At 43.6% G+C, this 20,764-nt stretch overlaps 1 protein-coding gene across 1 annotated transcript in view; it reads left to right on the top strand.

Moving 5' to 3' along the window:
• LPCAT2 (lysophosphatidylcholine acyltransferase 2) overlaps window positions 1-20,764 on the top strand; it is a 159,208-nt gene that overhangs the window by 75,961 nt on the left and 62,483 nt on the right. Inside the window, exons 11-12 of the mRNA XM_069216275.1 lie at window positions 2,043-2,196; window positions 14,589-14,687. Coding sequence (XP_069072376.1) covers window positions 2,043-2,196; window positions 14,589-14,687 — 253 coding nt within the window. The remainder of the gene's footprint in view (window positions 1-2,042; window positions 2,197-14,588; window positions 14,688-20,764) is intronic.

Raw genomic sequence — 20,764 nt, 5'->3', positions numbered from 1 at the left:
AGACTCTGAAACCTTAAGGTGTGGTTTTGCTTATTTGTAAATGAGCTATGGGGCCCAGCATGATGGTCATTCCCATGCAGCACATATGATCGAAGAGAAAGAAATTCCTGAAGATCTTTCATTTCTAAAGATGATCTTAGACAGATTAAAAGCACGTACTAAGCCATAACTGCCTGAAATCCATATTTTCCACCATTGTCCAAGCCCCTCTTCAGAAGGGAAGGGCAATTATAGCTTATGCTTGAAAGTAAAGTCTTCCACGTTAACAAGTGCATTCACAACCATACATTTGTGCAGATATCTGTAGTCTACAGATGTAACGCCACTTGTATTTTGGCTCAGAAGGTGCAGAAGATGACACACCAGTAAAGTTCTCATACCTTCTATGAAGGCTGCTAGATGTTCAGAGGCAAACTAAACCCCATTGTGCACATACTCACAAATCATGAAGCCCGGCAGGAAGCTGAAGGTCCTGGGTCATCTCAAAGAAGGTGTTACGGCGGTGAGCAAAAGGGCAGGTGAGCCTGACTGCAGGCAGTCAGCAAGAAGAAACAAGAAGTAGGCTTTCAAAGGCATGCAGTAGCAGCAAAAATGTTTGCCTTTTAGCACCAGCAGCAGCACCAGCAGAGTTCTGAATCCCAAAGAACAAGAACACGAGAGCCGCTAGTATACACATATTGGAGACTGTATTCTCCTGTATGCTATTGTGTTCCCTGCTTCCCGTTAATTTGTATTCCCCTATGTACTCTGAATTGTATCTCAGCCAGAACAAAACCTTGTCTATTCTGTTGACCTCCCTCATCAAATGAAGGACGTATGTTACACAGAGGACTACCTTCAAGATGCATTCTCTTTTCAGACCCACTATTTGCTCTTTGTGAACATTGTTTTGGTTTTTGGGAAGAAAGCATTTTCTGACTGCCCTTAATAAGTGGATTATTGTGAACAATTCGTTGACTTTGTGTTCAAAAAGAACTTTGCTCTCGTAAATGTAGTCAGACTTATTATCCACAGAAGGTTAGTGCTAATCATGATAATCGAAGCTTCCTCTGTCAGCTCAGGGTTTCGCCTTCAGGTTCCAGCTTCCATTCCTACAATGGATTGCATTATGTATTAAACTGGCGTAGAACTGTAGAGGAAAGGGAGTTAACAAAGTGGCATGACAGAGAAGGGAATGGTGAAAATACAATGTGAGGAAATATATACATTTGAATACAGTTTGATTAAATCGCAACATTTTAATTTAAGGCTCATGAGTCTCTTTCAGTAAATAAAATAAGGTCACTCGGGCAGCAGGGTGGCGACCTGTAACAGATTACAAGCTTTAGTTTGTAAAGACGGGATCGGCAAAACGTTCAGCAGCTCTAGGTCCAGTGTCTTGTTTTAGTATTAAGCATTTTGTGTTGGTGCCATGACATTCTTGTCTCCTCCTATGTTAAATCAGTGCCTTCTGCTTTCTTAGGATGTTCTCATAGAAAAGAGCTGTAACGAGAACGAAGAACAAAAGTCAAAGCCTCCATTCATTTCTGATAACCTCCATTACACAGAGGCCTATATTTCCTAATTACAGCACTGCCTGCGTCTCTCTTCTCCAGACCTCTTCACCTTCCCCTAAGGGAGTGACGTCATTGAGACAGGGTTTTTGGCCTCATAATGTATTCAATATGTGTTCTTGCAGGGTACAGTCAATTGGAGGGAAGGTGGAGTTAAAATAAAATTATAGTGATTAGAAATTGCTTTGGGGGGTGGGCCGGGGGGGGGGGTGGTAAGGGAGTGCCCTGGTGGGTGGTTCACCCTCATAAATAAGAACAGCAATCGGTACATTCATTAACTCATTGCTTCCACCATTCTTACTTGTATGGCAGCACATACAGGAGATTTAGATAGTAAAGGTAAAAAAAAAAAATACAAATACATTCGCTTAGTACAACTCATGTGAAGTTGGCTTTCTAAGTCATCGCTTTTTGTATTGATTTGCTTTCCTGCTGGATCATTTGGATTGATCTTTGTGTAAAATATGTCATTTGTTTCCCACACTGCAGCCTGAAATGGGATAATGTTAGAAAACAACTGGATGCCTTTTCTGAAATTGCTGATGCTTCTAAAGGTGGCAGGATTGGAATAGAAGAGTTTGCAAAGCACTTGAAGCTGCCAATTTCTGACATCCTCCGGGAGCTATTTGCACTCTTTGACAGGGTAAACGTTTAATCTGTTGACTGAAACAGAATCCATGTTATTGCTGATAGTTGTTTTTGATGTGAGGTCAGACCCAAAACGAACTGCATTTTTGATAAATGTGTTAAATGTTATAGTTGATGAAATCGGACAAAATGAATATGGCAAGCTGGCACGACGCAGAGGAAGTTTACGAAGAGTAAAGTGTTAAATCTTAAACTACATTACCCTTTTTCCTATGGAAAAAAAAACAATTCTTTGGAAACTCATTTAAGCATTCCTACCACAGCACACACAATGCATTGTTTTTTTCCTTAGAACATTTTAACTGATACCCAAAAAGTGATTTTTATTTTCCATGAGTATTATCATTAAAGATGAATTCCAATCTGTGGATTGTTACAATGAGACAGTGATTATCTCCACATGTTCAAAGAAGAAAACTTATTTTTTGTAGTTGTCAAAGTCTGTTATTTGTGTACATTGTTTAGCAAAAGAAACCCGTCTGTGGCAAATCTACATTGTAAGTGCATATATTTACTTTATACTGCTCTTAATCACTTATCACGGACTGACCGTACGTTTTACTTGATACACATAGCTTGGTGTACTTGCATCCATTACACTTTCAGTTTAAGCACTTTGGAAGCGCTGATTTAGCCATACAGTATGTAAACCTAGTTGGCTCTCGTTATCTGGTTCATAACCATTTCCGTCTTGGCTAACCCAACTTCTAGTTTAATTAACCTGTTTCTGATTCTGGCCCTCTGCATGAGGAGACCTGTAGCAGTCCTCCAACTTCATGTAGTCAAACCTTTTAGTATTATTGATGTTCTTTCTGCTCATCGTGTGAAGTATGTCATTTGTGCCAGTTTATGTTTAATATAATTTGTTACTTTTTCGGCACACATCAGCGCTTCATGGTTCGTCTTACCATTCTTCACGTGAATCAGCATTTTAAGGTACTCTGTCCCCTTTGCTTGGGCCTGGTAGCACATCCATTAGGCTGTCTTTTAGATGCCTTATTGTTTAGGTTTAGTAAAGCCTGTTTACTTATATTAACAACACACAAGAGAGGTGCAACGGGCAGCACTGCTGACTTTGTGACTTGGGAACCAGGTTCAGTTCTTTGTGTCAGGAGCAGCAGCGGCTGCCCCAAATCTTAAAGGGAGGGGTGGGTGGGATGACAAATAAAAAATAAAAAAAATACAATGATGGAAAAAAGTGTATTTTTCCTCGCCGCTGCCTCCTGACGCATTGCTCCTCTGCTGGGGCACCAGCACAGGCTCCCTAGCAATCCTGGCCCTGCTTACATGTTAAACATACCATGTAAGCAGCGTCAGGATTGGTCGGAGTGGCTCGGAGTGCCGCTAAGACACAAGCCTGGCGTCTGTGCTGTTTCTCCAGCCCGGCTCTCTATACAGCCAGGTTAGAGAAACCTAAGTGCACATGTGTGTTTGGCTGGCCCCAGACGCCCAACTAAACACACATGCACACTTAGGGGGTGATTCTGACCCCGGCGGTCTAGGTCGGCGGGAGCACCGCCGACAGGCCGGCGGTGCCCCGCAGGGCATTCTGACCGCGGTGGTAAAGCCGCGGTCAGACCGGCAACACTGGCGGTCTCCTGCCAGTGTGCCGCCGCCCGTATGAATCCTCCAAGGCGGCGCAGCTAGCTGCGCCGCCGAGGGGATTCCGACCCCCCCCTACCGCCATCCAGTTCCCGGCGGTCCGCCCGCCGGGAACCGGATGGCGGTAGGGGGGGTCGCGGGGCCCCTGAGGGCCCCTGCAGTGCCCATGCCACTGGCATGGGCACTGCAGGGGCCCCCGTAAGAGGGCCCCTACGAGTATTTCACTGTCTGCTTGGCAGACAGTGAAATACGCGACGGGTGCAACAGCACCCGTCGCACCTTCCCACTCCGCCGGCTCGATTACGAGCCGGCTTCATCGTGGGAAGGACGGTTTCCCCTGGGCTGGCGGGCGGCCTTTTGGAGGCCGCCCGCCAGCCCAGGGGAAACCTCAAAATACCCACCGCGGTCTTCCGACCGCGGTACGGTATTTTGGCGGCTCCTTCCGGGCGCGCGGTGACCGCGCCCGGCGGGAGTCAGAATGACCCCCTTAGTGCTCTCTCTGCTCTTTACACCTCCCACAGCCCAGCCCCGCCCCACCCCGAACACACTGCTGACTGAGCCAGCAGATGAAAGGTAAAACGATAATGAAATATTTGATCTTTCCTCTCCTGGCTTCGCCAGGGGGGTGATGCTCCGCCATTGCGAAGAAGCCAACCCTGGGTGTCAGCTCATCCAGTGATTCTGGGCAAACACTCAATCTCACCCTAAAAATATAAATGTGACCTTGTCTACTGTAATAGGTTCTCACTAAAGCACTCCAATAATCTTCTGGTCAATTTTGCACTATATAAAACTACAAAAATAAGTAAAGAAATAAATGTAAGTAAAGAAAAAAATGAGCGCCACTCAGCCGTTGGCTTGGTTTCCTGAGCACTTTTCAATCATTTCCTGATTGAAGGGTATGTTAAATTTGGATCAAGTCCCTTGGGCATTGTGTAGTTATTCATTTTGCATTGTAGATGCTTTTGAATTGATAATTGGTTAAAAATGACAACTTGTTTGAAGTCTCCACACATCGTGAAACACAAATTTCAGTGCGCTCAAAAAGGCAGGGGTATTTGCTGAAGCCTTTCCACCTCTCCCTCTCGTTCCATTTCTGGTTCAGAAACTTACAGACATCTCCCACCATGATCCTGGTAGCTCCCACTTGGGCACGTCAGCCATGGTTCACAACACTCTGGGACCTCTCGCAGGTTCCCCGTGAGAAGCTTCCCAACAGACAGACCTTCTCACACCTGACCAAGGCCAAATCATAACCCAGATCTCAAGTCATTCAACCTTGCGATATGGCTCCTGAAGTCTTAGAGTTTGGTTATCTCCAGTTACCTTCTGAGTGTTTAGAGAATCTTATGGAAGCTCGTAGGTCAACAACCAGAGCATGTTGCGCAACAAAATGGAAACATTTTAGGGGTTATTCCAACTTTGGAGGAGGTGGTAATCCGTCCCAAATGTGACGGATTTACCACCAGCCGTATTACGAGTTCCATAGGATATAATGGACTCGTAATACGGCTGGTGGTATATCCGTCACTTTACAGTCACTTTTGGGACGGATTACCACTTCCTCCAAAGTTGGAATAACCCCCTTTGTCTTTTACTGCCAATCCAAAAACACTGACCCCATTAAAGCATCTGTCCAAGATATTGTTTGCTATTTGCTTCACTTGCAAAAAGCAAACTTGGCTTACACTTCAATCCGATTACATCTTTTAGCCATAGCTGCGTACATACAAAACAGTCAACATACTTCCCTGTTCAGAATCCCACTTATCAAAGCCTTCATAGAAGGGTTTAAAAGTGTAATTTCACCTAGACTGCCCCAGTGTAATCCTGGAATCTTAATATAGTACTCACTAGGTTCATGGGCAGACCATTTGAGCCACTTCATTCATGTCCTATTCAATTCCTCTCTTGGAAAATGGCTTTTTCTAGTTGCTATTACATCACTCAGACGCAAAAGTGATCTCTAAGCATTAACTTTAGACAAACCTTTCTTTCAAATACACAAAGACAAGGCAGACCTCAGTACAAACCCAAGGATCCCACCAAACGTAGTTTCTCTGTTGCACATCAATGAAATCTGTGAATTACTTTATTTTTCCCTCAGCCTGAACCAGCGGCAAAAAGGGCACTCCACACTTTAGACTTTACACTTGTGTATTACATTGATAGAACTAAAGAATTTAGGAAAACAAAACAGCTTTTTGTAGCCTTTTCAGTACCACATAGGGGTAATGCAATTTCAAAAAATGTCATAGCTAGGTGGATCGTTAAGTTCATGCAAACTTGCTATGCTAAAGTGAAAAGACAGCTGCTACTAACTTCTAGAGCACATTCCACTAGGAAGAAAGGTGCCACTATGGCGTTGTTGGGAAACATTCTTTTAGCTGACATTTGTAAAGCAGTTACTTGGTCTACACGGCATACTGTCACAAAGCAGTACTGTATAGATGTACTAGCAGGTCAGCAAGCCATTGTAGGGCATGCTGTCATAAGAACGCTTCCAGACAACCTCAACTCCCACAGGCTAGTCATCGCTTTAATGGAGGGACTACTTTACAGTCTATGCAGAGCATGTGTATTTACAGCCACACATATCATCGAACTAAAAATGGTACTTACCCAGTAGACATCTGTTTGTGGCATATAGTGCTGTACATTCACATGTGCTCTCCCAGCTCCCAGGATGCCTGTGGCCATTTCATTTACCTTATAATTGTATATGTTTGTACACATGTAAATACTCTTGCATGGACATCTCTTTCTCTATACTTCTCCTATACTCTCTCTCACCTGCCTGCGGGGAAAAAAATCTAACAAAGGATTCGATGGCCATGCGCGGTATCACCAAGAATGTGATTAATAGGGCAGAGTGGATTGTAATTTTGCCATCCGCAAAATCAAGCTCACAAAATTCTCAGGGCACTACAACCACTAAACACAGAACAATAGAATGGACCATAAAAGTGGGCAGAGGTCAGAGATGTCCAAGATGGCTGCTCCCTGATTTAGCTCTGTAGCAGTGCCAGCCATGCTCCCTCACCCACCCACCTTTGGAGCCCCGTGTGTCATATGTCATCCGAGTGGTGGGTTGTAACAACCCCACCATGGTATCGAGCCCGGCTCCAACCAAAAATTGACTGCGTCTGGGCTGCCAGTCCCCATTAGCATACTTTGGAGGCTGATTCCCTAGAAGCCAGCTCAGGCCATTTATTCGGCAGCCCCTATGAATCAGGCTGAGATGGACGCCTAACCACACTTTTGAGATGGCACCACTGCTTCTGCGCTACCTTGCTGGATCAGGGTCAGCAGACACATCCATCACCTAGGCGGCGTCAGCTGACAACCCTGGCACCTAATTCAATTAGCCACCAACTGAGACCGCACTAGACCTGGATTGACCCCTAGATTAGTGATCCTGGCACAGAAATCAGAGCCTCCCATAAGAACCGAGTGGGATGTCCAGGGACTGCATGAAGATATGTGCCCAGAACAATATATTTGGCATTAGTAGATTTGATTGGGGCCTGGGTCTTCGCTGGAGGACTATTGTGCGGCTCCACTGGAATTGGGGAGATCGACTTTAGTGGTGGATGAGCATGTAGTACTCTTGGCTATCTCCTTTGCTATCTTTCTTCGCGTCCCACTGTTGAGACTACTTCCCCCATTGAGCCCTAGACAAATTTCAGTTCTGCCCCTCAAAGATTTCCCGGCTCCTATCTGCAGGCTGTACCTGTCTAACGGACCCTGGGATTTACTCACACATTTTGGCTACGAAGAGGACTTGCCGCATGCTGGAACAGTCTACCACATTAAACAGATCCCTTCAGCCCTGTATGTTGTCCTGTAAACAACCAGCCTGCAGCTTCAGTTCTCAGAGGTGGTGAGCCGTTCACAACAGGTCTCAAAGCACACTGCTTGACTCCCTCAGATAGGAACATGGAGAGGCTCCTCAACAATTCTCAGCTGCAAGGACCACATTCACTACCACAGATACAAACATGACAGAGCTTGCAACAGAAGTAAAATCATTTTGGCAGGAAATGGCTTTCATTCATACATAGCAAGTTAAAGTGAATCACTGCCTAGACACAGTGGAATTTCAATATGAACTCACACCAGACTGGGGGCTTGACATTGAATTCCTTAGCTGGAAAGTGACAGATTTGGAGGACAGGGCAAAGACTGACAATTTCCAGATTTATGACGTCCCAGAGGGAGTTGAAGAGTCTGATATGATGGCCTATTTGACTAATATGCTGCTGGAACGTCTTTGTTTGCAATTAGTGGAACCCTTGGAACTTACTAGCACCCTCCTGGTTCACTCTTTCCGAGGTTCCAGCACTCTACACCGAATTATAACTTGTGAATTGTGCCATTAAACACTATTGCCACCCTTTTAGCTGCTAATAGAGCAGCCAAACCCCTCATCATTGATTGGTGCTGAGTGCCTTTTCCTGCAGATTATTCAGCGACCACTAGTGGTTGACAGAAGAGTGGAGTGCAAATCTAAAGCCAGTTCAGATGTTGGTCACTTTAGATCAGGCTTCTCCAACAAGTAGCTCGTGACCTACTGGTAGCTCTCCAGCTACCTTTAAGTAGCTCCCCAGTATGAAACCCAGATTAGTAAATTAGAACTTTTGCTTAGTTAAAATAATAAATATATACCAGCGTGTATTCAAGGTGAAAATGTGTTTTATTTTCTCATAAACTAAGCTTAGGAGAAAATGGTTGAATTTCAGTGACATTTTCAGTTGAATTTCCAATACAAACATTCAAACCATTGAGTTGGGTAAGGCTAAACCTTTGTTATTTTAGTGCCAATATACCCTTCAACATGCATTTGTGCTTTACAAATCTACGTGTCATGTTACATTTAAAGCTAATATTTGTGTGGTAAGTCATGCTCCGTTGGGGAGACTTATTGCATTGATGCCAAGTATTACACAAACAGGCATGACAGATTAATAAAACCTTTTTTACAGTACTGCTGTTAACCCTGCCTGAGTCATCATTGAGGTGATCTCCGCTGATAGTCCTGAATGACGTCGCCACCAATGTAATCTTGTTTGATATGGTCTCTATTACACCACTAATAACATTAGAAGCTTGGGAACATTTTTGGTGGACATAGGTAGCTTTCACTACAGAAAACGTTGGAGACTCCTGCTCTAGATGGCTAGTTGAAGGAGTTTTCGTAACCGCAATACATCGAACTGGATGACCACCGGATAGATACTGCCTCCCACGGTGCAGTGGCACCAGCTTGCCTCGAGGACTCACTTCTTCTCTACTAGCCTTCCAAGTACATGGCCTGGCACCAGAGGATTGGTGGAGCCCTGAAGGGGAAATGAAATTGAGCTGCCCTGCATCAAGTCCTGCATAAGAACAGAGAAGTAGAGATCTCTATTGAAGCAGCAGCCCCAGGAGAATGGAGAGAACGTAGAATAGTGAATAAATCCTTTATTTGGTGTGACATTTATTACGTGTTTTCAGTTGTTCTAATTCTCTTCAATGTTGCTCTGTGTCCTTTTCTGGGATAGACCTATACATTGCTGAAGCCCCACCAGTGTGACTGATGGTTCATATCTGCATTCATTACGCATACTCGGACTGGCCACCACCAGTTTCCCCCATCCCCTACCCCTGATACTCAGGGACTGAGTGGAGGGACCGAGAGAGTGGCCCCACATTTAACTCAACAAAACCTTTCACATTATCAGAGGTGTGTGCTGGGTCAGACCTGGCACACTAAGACCCAGTTTAAATTGGCTCTTGTGCACTCTATTCCACAACACACTTTTTCACATATTTTTCATTGGCGCAAGAGTTGAGGGGGTGGATGTTATAGTGCAGCTTGGCAGAGATCCCAGCTTTGGACTGAAAGCATATGAGTACTTCCTCACTGCTACAGTGCCTTGTCAGTGCACAGTACCAACTCCCCTCTGAGTCAGCATTCAATTCAGACACCTTCCACATCTACATAGGCGCTGACATTCTTTGAGCCACACCCTGCGATGTCTAAGCCACTGGCAATAGGTTCTATGAATGTCAGTAACTTAGCCCACTTGATTAAGTGAAAGAAAGTCTTACACCATCTATGCAGATATATTCCTGTTAGCAGGAGACTGATTTGTCTCCTGCAGAATCACAAAAGCTTAAACAGTAATGGGTGGCATGGTCATTGTTAGCATTACGTTTACACCCCTGGAACTGAGGTATTCGGTCCTGAGGAATTATGTTAGTAAATATTACAGGAGTGGCTTCAACCCAGAGAAATTGTTTGAAAAAATGTGGAGCAACCATACTCCTATGGAAGAGGCTACTGTGCAAGGGTTTTAAAACTGGAGTGGAAGAGGAGGGCTGATGGGCATTTGCATTATTGTTATTGGATCCATATAGGCCTCCACTACTGACAAAACCTGCTTCCTCCCCCAAGCATTCTTGGTTACTGTCATCATTCGAGAAAACACTTGTCCTGTTGGGGGTGATAGGAACCTAGTGCATAATTGGTGCTAGATAGTACTGGTGCTTGGAATCTTACCACCAAAATGACAGGGCTCTACCCTGGGACATTTTAGATGACAATGCATTGATGGATGTCTGGTGACTACTTCCTCTATCTGACAGGGATTTCTTTCTGACCTATGATTATTACCTCCTCCCACAATACAAATGAAACATTTTGCTTCAGGCTACTGGAGAGAGAAGGGCAGCTCCACAATCATACCTGGTCATATTGTTCGGGGATTCAGTAGCTTCCGTGGGGTCCTCTGGGCCACAGCTAAGGAGATTTTAAAAATGAGAATGCAGCAGGATTCCGCTCTAGTGAAGCATAGGGCTCAGGTAGATCTCCATGCCTTGAAATTGGAAGTCTATACTTTTATGGCAAGATAGAAAACGACCCCTACACCAACCTTAGGGAAACTGCTAGGAATAGCTTAACATCAACTGAATTTATTCTTCTCTATTGCAGCGGAGAAGGCACTGGTCAAGATCCAATGGCATCAATATGATCATGAGGAAAAACTGGGAAGGTTTTGGATGCCCAGTTGTGACAGTGGAAATCCCAAACCATACATACGATCTGCAATGCAGTGGGACACCTGTTAGTGCATCCCCAAAGACATTGTCAATAGTTTCCCTGTCTACAACATTACCATGTACATCACAGAATTAAGAGCCACTCCTACACAGATTGAAGGCCTGTTGAAGCCCCTATGCCTACCTGTCCTAAATGTGATAACTATAGGGGGACTTCACGGAGGAAGGAGTGGCTGAGGCCATATTTGCACTCCCAACATGTAAGTCTCTGGGGGAGAATTTGTTTCTGAGGGAGTTTTTAAGTAGGAAAAGACATTATTGAACTGGCCTTTCCAGGAGACAGCTGAGAATAGATCCCTGGGAACTAGCTAATGCACAATCTCTTTAGTCACTCTAGAATTAAAGATAATGACTAAAATCCTGGTGATGCCCCTGGGTAGGGTGATCCCCTAATGTACCCTTGAATCACTGGTGGTTTCTGGCGCTATCACTTGATGCTGAGAAAGCATTTTATTGTGTGGAGTGCCAATACCTCTCTTGAGTAATTTCCGACATGAGTCTGAGTGAGGACTTTATACTTAAGGTCTACATCCCATATGATTCAGCCACAGTGGAGGTATCATGCGTAGGATTCCTGTTTGATTCCTTCTGGGTTGGCCCTGGTGCCTTCCAGAGGTGCTTTCTCCATGTCCTCTTGGCTTTGGAACCTCTAGCAGTGGAGACCTGCACTTATGTTTGTTGGGCCACAATTGGTTCAGCAGAAGACCTCGCTGCCTACCACTTCCTGAAATAACTGTGGTGACTTACTCTTCACTTTTGGGTTAGGGTTGCCACTTGGGAGACGTAAAGATCAAAGGCATCTGGTCTCTGTCAGAGTTCTGGGACCACATCAACCTTCCGAATCTGTGGGTCATTCTCTTGGCATCAAGGCCTTCCTACCATCCATCAAAGGGAGGCTAGTGAAGGTGTTAATGTACAGCACCACAACCATGTGGCACTGCAACAAACCAGACAGGGTGGGGTCTTGGTCCTTGTGTCAGGAGGCACTACGTCTCTGGAAATGGCTGGAACACCAGTGTATTTTCCTGGTGGTGCACTACCTGACGTAATCTCTAAACACCTAGATGGATGAACTCCAATGCCTAGTGGATCATGAGTGGCAGTTGCACCTGGCGGTGGCACAAACCATCTCCCAGCAGTGGAGAGAACCATGGCTTGATCTTTTCACCATCACTAAGAATGCTTAATGTCAGCACTTCTATATGCCGGAGTTTCCAAAGCATCTCTTTTTCAGAGATGCCTTCAGTCTAGAGTGGAGCTCAGGGCTCCTGTATGCCTTCAAGCTACTGTCTCTCCTGCCAGATTGCTGAAGAAGATCAAGTATGACTAGCTGAAGTCTTAATAGTGGCACCAGTTTGGGCCAGGAGGGTGTGGTACCTAGAACTCATGGGCAAAACATCTGTCCTGTGATCAAGCTGACGCTACAGAAACATCTTCTATTGCAGCAGCAGGGCAGGACTTTGCACAATTTGGATTCCCATGCTTAGAAATTCAGCAGCAAAAGTTGACTTCCAGCACCCTATGGTCATTGATGTCTCTTGGTGGTAATGTGCCCCTCCATAAAATCAGTGTACTGCAGTCATTGAGGTAAATTTGTGGATTGATGCGGCGCCCGACAAATTGACCCACATACAGGCAATATTGTCTGAAGTTTTATTGTGTGTTCTGATCCTAGCTCTTCAAAGATTTATTTTGTGTACAGTTAAGATATTTATCAGCACTTTCAGCTTTCATGAGATTTCCGGACTAACCTTAATCAAATCACCCGTTGCAATAAGGGTTTTGAAAGGTTTGCAATATTTGTTGCCAGCAAAACCCTTTGTAATGCCTCAGTAGGACTTTAACTTAGTCTTCACCTTCTTGATGTGCGCCTCTTTAGAGCCGTTGCACAGTTGTCCCTTGAGACTTTTGTCCTTGAAGACAGTCTTTCTTATTGCCTTAACATTCGCAAGACATGAACGAGCTTCAGGCTCTTTCTATCAATCCACCTTATACCACCTTCTTTCAGGATAAGTTCGTTTTGGGGACCCTCTTTGAAGGGTATTCCCAGTTAAAGAAGTGCAAGGCAGTGCTGAAATGGACCATCTCCTAAAGGATTGTTACCTACATAAGTCTGCTGCGCACAGGGGAAAAAGAAGCCCCCTGAAAGGGATGAAAAATGGTCCACATGTCCACAAAGCACAACTGCCTGGATAGTCAAGTCTGTCTAGATTGGCATTTTGCCCTTCTGGTCCTGCAGGACTTTTGATTTGAGCCAATTCACAGACCCTCCATCTTGCAGGCACGTATATGGTATCTATTTGCAGGGTGAGGACTCTGTGGTTAGACGTATCAGTCAGAAGTTACTTACCTTTGTTAATAATCTTTTTGGGGGATACTGTATCCAACCGCAGATTCCTCACCAACCCTCCCACCTCGACTTTCAGTGAACTGGAATATTTTTCATCAGTAACTTGTTCTTTATTGTCTTGTACATTATTCAGGAGTTTTGAAGATAGTGTGAAATTAAAGTGTTAATCGTTTGATTGTAGTCGAGAACAAATGTCATTCGGTTGAACATTCGGCTACTGGTAATCTGCCTGGCTGCAGTGACTATTAGACCATTCCACTCACTTAGGGTAGAATTTTCATCGATAAACGTGGAGAAACAGAAAGACAAATATTGAAAAGTTGGAGTAGGTTTATACCAGTCATTATTGACAATTTGTTCAAATTTGTCTTAATTGGAACTCTCAACTTGTCAATGTTCTAGTGGTGTATTTCCAGCACCTGTAGGCAGTAACTCTTCCCCAGGACATGAACAGTGTGAATCAAAAATTTTTATTTGTTCAAGTGCTGCTATAGAAAGAAAAGCTACTCTTCCTTCCCTGATACTGGCTCCACTTTTTGTCTTCCTGCAAGCACACCTAATCAACCACATAAATTGTGGGGAATGTTTACTTTTCAATACTTCGTTGGTTGATTGGGCTATTCAAGAAAACGGGTGTAGTCCGCATCCTTTAGCAAGAAAGTGTGAGGGTCTTCGTTTTCCGTGACTTTACCTGAAGAGAGATGGAAGTAGCTTTCAGGCTCTGCTTCCCCGTGAGGAAAGCCGCTGTTGAGGACCTTAGCCGGAGCCCATCAGGACTGGGCTCAAGTGCAGCGAGGGGATGTTGAGAGCCACAATATGATCCCCTTGCAAACCTGTAACAGTAGCTATAGCACAGAAGGGGGAGCATTCTGATTTATCTGACCGTTTTGCTCCTGGTGCTAATGGGCTCTATAGAAGACAAAACCATTTGTAACTGTAATGCTTGACAATATTATTTAGCCTTGTTCAAAGTTATTTAGTTTCACTGGTTGAGCTCACTCCGACATATGTACATATTACCTAAGTGATGTTTTGTGTTATTTTTGGATTAAGTATGGATAGTGCATTGGGAATTCTTTTTAGTTTTTGTTATGTATAAGTGAGCTACAGTTGTTCATATCATTGCCTTTCAGTGATATAAATGAAATTAAGTGTGATTAAACATTTCATTTATCTCTTCAACTTTTTTTGTATTAAAAGCTAGAATGTGTTTTTTACAGAAGTATAAAGTCCATTTACCAATTATCTTTCATAGTATGCTAATCATATGTGTTCCGGTCTAATTCATTTTCAATATTTTAAGCTGTGGAAAAATCAATTCTTTCCTGCAGAATGGAGATGGCTCCATCGATTTTAGAGAATATGTGATAGGCTTGAATATCCTTTGTAATCCTGCCAACACAGAAGATACAATTCAATTGGCGTTTAAGGTAAGCTACATCCACTACCATCTCTAACATGCAAATGTTGCCTGATCTTTTCTGTGAACAGCTGGCAAGGTAGTGTAAATTACATTAACTGAACTCTATTTCAGTGAATATTGGGTATTATCTAGTTGATTCCAAAAGCAAAATAATGATTTAAAAATAATAATTCAAAATAGTTATGTTTGTAAGCAGATTTTAGAAATTATTGTTCATGCCTTAGGACTAAAGATTCAATAATTTGCCTCCACAGTATATATATTCTGTCCTAGCCATGTTAGCTGGGTAGGTGTAATGTTTTTTATTTACTAATTATTATATCTGTTTGAAAAATCTGCTTACATAGGTTGAACGGTAGCAGTTATTGGTTGACCTGATATTGTCTGTTGGTCCCCTTTTACTACCTATGAATTAGATAGTCACATCACTATATTTTCCTGACCTTTATATTAGAAATGGGTAAATAGAAAATGTGCATTAGCGTGGCAAAATTTTCCTTTGGCAAATTAACTTTGCTTGCAAAGAACACATTTCCCTTAACACCTTAGGATCTGAACAATGGGTGCCCTGTTAAACCTATTTCTACAGTTAGAAGCAATCTAGTAAAATTATGTGCAACTGGAACACCGGATAACCTCACACATAAAATATCTTCCATGGCCTAAAGATGTGCTAATCTTTTACTATGCTTAAAAAAACTGCTAGAGCAAAAGCTATTTGCGATGAGAAGCTCCTGAGGGTCTGGTGTTGTTGTGTCCTCCAGATGAAAGGGCTCCTCTCCATGTAAACTTGGGAACTATCCAGAGTTCCCAACCTCCTTTTTTGCTGAAATAATGCAGCATTCTAAGATTGAAAGAATATATATATATACATATATATATATATATATATATATATATATGTTCGATGGCATGTGTAGCTGCAGATACACATGCTGTGCACATCCCGCCATCTGGTGTTGGGCTTGGAGTGTTACAAGTTGTTTTTCTTCGAAGAAGTCTTTTCGAGTCACGAGACCGAGGGACTCCTCCCATTTCGACTCCATTGCGCATGGGTGTCGACTCCATCTTAGATTGGTTTTTTTCCGCCATCGGGTTCGGACGTGTTCCTTTTCCCTCCGTGTTTCGGTTCGGAAAGTTAGTTAGAATCTCGGAAAAAACGTCGGTATTGTTTGCGTTCGGTATCGGGTTAGTTACAACAGATCGACACCGAATTTTGAAGAGCTCCGGTGGCCCTTTGTTTTTTTTTTCGATCCCCCGTCGGGGCCTGGTCGGCCCGGCCACGTGTGACTTCAAGGCTGATGGAACGGACCCCATTCCGCTTCTGTCCAAAATGCCATAATAAGTATCCGTATACGGATCAGCATTTGGTCTGTAACTTGTGCTTGTCCCCAGAGCACAAGGAAGATACTTGTGAGGCCTGTCGAGCGTTTCGGTCCAGAAAGACGTTAAGAGACCGAAGAGCCAGAAGACTGCAGATGGCATCGACGCCGACAGGACAAGAGCGTTTCGAGGAGGAAGAGGAAGCTTTCTCTATCCAAGAGTCGGACTCGGAAGAGCTCGAGGCCAAAGAAATGCCGAAAACCGTGAGTAAGACGTCGAAACATAAGACTCACGAGAAATCAACAAAAGCCCAGGGGACGCCACCGCCAACAGGCCATGGCTTAACCCAAAAAATAGGTGACTGATCCAAGGCACCGAAAAAGGGCACGCTGGTGTCGAAGTCATCCAACTCCGGTCGAGATACCGCCACACAGCAATCTCGGACCCGAGACATCGGCTCAGATAAATTTCGGCACCGTGACAGCGGCACCGAACAAATTCGGCACCGAAACACCACCACGCCGAAAATTACAAAGGTTTCTTCGGAGCCTAAAAAGACGTCCGAAAAAGTTTCGGTTCCGAAACATCCAGCCTCGGAGCCGAAAACAGGTTCCTATACAGAGGAACAAGGATTGTCCTCCCAAATGCAAAAACATAGATTCGGAGAGGAACTACAAGCAGTAGAGCCAGACTATACTCAAAGGAGGCTCCACATTCAACAAGACACAGGGAAGATAACCACTCTTCCCCCAATTAAAATAAAAAGAAAACTTGCCTTTCAAGAAAAGGACAAGGAACCACAGTCAAAGGTGGCAAGGAAAACAACTCCACCACCGTCTCCACCACCATCAGTGCACACATCACCAGTAGCAACTCCTCCACTGATGCACTCCCCGACTCATACTACCATGAGTCAAGATGATCCCGATGCATGGGACCTTTACGATGCTCCAGTATCGGACAACAGCCCAGACTCGTACCCTGCCAGGGCGTCCCCACCTGAGGACAGTACATCTTACACACAGGTGATCGCAAGGGCAGCTGCTTTCCATAACGTCACCTTGCATTCCGAACCAATTGAGGATGACTTTTTGTTTAACACGCTATCCTCCACTCATAGCCAATACCAAAGACTACCTATGCTCCCAGGAATGCTAAAACATTCAAAACAAATCTTTCAGGATCCTGTTAAAGGCCGAGCCATAACTCCAAGGGTGGAGAAAAAGTACAAGCCACCGCCAACAGATCCAGTTTATATTACAACGCAGTTAACACCAGACTCCGTAGTTGTCGGGGCAGCTCGTAAGAGAGCAAACTCTCATACCTCGGGGACGCACCACCTCCAGACAAAGCGAGTTGCAAATTTGATGCTGGGGGCAAAAGGGTTGCAGCACAAGCAGCAAACCAATGGTGCATTGCCAATTCACAAGCACTTTTGGCAAGATATGATAGAGCTCACTGGGATGAGATGCAACATTTGATAGAACACTTACCCAAGGAGTTCCTAAAAAGAGCACAACAAGTGGTGGAAGAAGGACAAAGTATCTCTAATAATCAGATACGGTCTTCAATTGATGCAGCAGATACGGCTGCAAGGACAGTAAATACTGCAATAACAATAAGAAGGCACGCATGGCTGCGCACGTCAGGGTTCAAGCCGGAAATTCAACAAGCCGTGCTAAATATGCCATTTAATGAACAGCAGTTGTTTGGGCCGGAAGTCGACACTGCTATTGATAAACTCAAGAAAGACACTGATACAGCAAAAGCCATGGGCGCACTCTACTGCCCGCAGAGCAGAGGCACATTTCGCAAAACACCTTTTAGGGGAGGGTTTCGAGGACAACCTACAGAAACCACAACATCACAAACCAGGCCCACTTACCAAAGCCAATATCAGCGGGGAAGTTTTCGGGGGCAATATAGAGGGGGACAATTAAAAAAAAATAGAGGAAAATTCCAAAGCCCCAAAAGTCCTCAAAATAAGCAGTGACTTACAAGTCACACATCCCCATCACATAACACCTGTGGGGGGAAGACTAAGCCAATTTTACAAACATTGGGAGGAGATAACAACAGATACTTGGGTACTAGCAATTATCCAGCATGGTTATTGCATAGAATTTCTCGAATTCCCTCCAACAGTCCCACCGAAAACACACAGTATGTCAAAACAACATATAAATCTTCTAGGATTAGAAGTTCAAGCATTGCTCCAAAAAGAGGCAATAGAATTAGTACCAAAACAAGAACTAAACACAGGAGTTTACTCACTGTACTTTCTGATACCCAAAAAAGACAAAAGTCTAAGACCTATACTAGATCTCAGAATATTAAATACATACATCAAATCAGACCACTTTCACATGGTTACATTACAAGAAGTAATCCCACTGCTCAAACAACAAGACTACATGACAACACTGGATCTAAAGGATGCATATTTCCATATACCAATGCATCCTTCACACAGAAAGTACCTAAAGTTTGTATTCCAAGGGATACATTACCAATTCAAAGTGTTGCCATTCGGAATAACAACTGCGCCAAGAGTTTTTACAAAATGTCTAGCAGTAGTAGCTGCACATATCAGAAGGCAGCAAATACATGTGTTCCCGTACCTAGACGATTGGTTAATCAAAACCAACACGCAAACACCGTGTTCACAACACACAAATTATGTCATAGAAACCCTACACAAACTAGGTTTCTCAATCAATTACTCAAAGTCACATCTTCTGCCGTGTCAAACACAGCAATACCTAGGAGCAACAATCAACACAGTAAAATGAATTGCCACTCCAAGTCCACAAAGAGTCCAAACATTTCACAATGTAATACAAGCCATGTATCCAAACCAAAAGATACAGGTCAAATTAGTAATGAAACTCCTAGGCATGATGTCCTCCTGCATAGCCATTGTCCCAAACGCAAGGTTGCACATGCGGCCCTTACAACAGTGCCTAGCATCACAGTGGTCACAGGCACAGGGTAAACTTCTAGATCTGGTGTTGATAGACCGCCAAACATACATCTCGCTTCAATGGTGGAACAGTATAAATTTAAACCAAGGGCGGCCTTTTCAAGACCCAGTGCCACAATACGTAATAACGACAGATGCATCCATGACAGGGTGGGGAGCACACCTCAATCAGCACAGCATCCAAGGACAATGGGACATTCAGCAAAGACAGTTTCATATAAATCACTTAGAACTGTTAGCGGTGTTTCTAGCGCTGAAAGCATTTCAACCCATAATAACCCACAAATACACTCTTGTCAAAACAGACAACATGACAACAATGTATTACCTAAACAAACAGGGAGGAACACACTCAACACAGTTGTGTCTCCTGACACAAAAAACATGGCATTGGGCGATTCACAACCACATTCGCCTAATAGCACAATTTATTCCAGGGATTCAGAATCAGTTAGCAGACAATCTCTCTCGGGATCACCAACAGATCCACGAATGGGAAATTCACCCCCAAATACTGAACACTTACTTCAGAATGTGGGGAACGCCACAAATAGATCTATTTGCAACAAAAGAAAACTCAAAATGCCAAAACTTCGCATCCAGGTACCCACAACATCAGTCTCAGGGCAATGCACTATGGATGAACTGGTCAGGGATATTTGTGTACGCTTTTCCCCCTCTCCCACTTCTTCCATATCTAGTAAACAAGTTGAGTCAAAACAAACTCATACTAATAGCACCAACATGGGCAAGGCAACCTTGGTACACAACACTACTAGACCTTTCAGTAGTACCTCATGTCAAACTACCAAACAGACCAGATCTGTTAACACAACACAAACAACAGATCAGACATCCAAATCCAGCATCGCTGAATCTAGCAATTTGGCTCCTGAAATCCTAGAATTCGGGCACTTAGACCTCACACAGGAATGTATGGAGGTCATAAAACAAGATAGAAAACCTACCACTAGACACTGCTATGCAAATAAGTGGAAAAGATTTGTTTATTACTGCCATAATAATCAAATTCAACCTTTACACGCATCTGCAAAAGATATAGTAGGATACTTACTACATTTGCAAAAATCAAAACTAGCTTTCTCTTCCATTAAAATACATCTTACGGCAATTTCAGCTTACCTGCAAATTACGCACTCAACTTCATTATTTAGGATCCCAGTCATAAAAGCGTTTATGGAAGGCCTAAAGAGAATTATACCACCAAGAACACCACCAGTTCCTTCATGGAACCTCAACATTGTCTTAACACGACTCATGGGTCCACCTTTTGAGCCCATGCACTCTTGTGAAATGCAATACTTAACGTGGAAAGTTGCATTTTTAATTGCCATCACATCTCTAAGAAGAGTGAGTGAAATTCAAGCATTTACCATTCAAGAACCATTTATTCAAATACACAAAAATAAAGTTGTTCTACGGACAAATCCTAAATTTTTACCAAAAGTAATCTCACCGTTCCACTTGAATCAAACGGTAGAATTTCCAGTGTTCTTCCCACAGCCAGATTCTGTAGCTGAAAGAGCACTACATACATTAGACATCAAAAGAGCACTAATGTACTACATTGACAGAACAAAACTAATTCGAAAGACAAAACAACTATGTAAGGCAGCAACATGGTCTACGCCTCATACATTTACCAAGCACTACTGTGTAGATTTGTTAACTGCACAACAGGCAACAGTAGGTCAAGCTGTACTAAGAACATTATTTCAAACTACTTCAACTCCTACAGGCTGAACCACCGCTTTTGG

Source organism: Pleurodeles waltl, chromosome 12 (genome assembly GCF_031143425.1).
Source record: "Pleurodeles waltl isolate 20211129_DDA chromosome 12, aPleWal1.hap1.20221129, whole genome shotgun sequence".
NCBI lineage: Eukaryota > Metazoa > Chordata > Amphibia > Caudata > Salamandridae > Pleurodeles > Pleurodeles waltl.
Note: the sequence above shows the minus strand (reverse complement) of the source record. Positions and strands in the feature narration are given on the sequence as shown.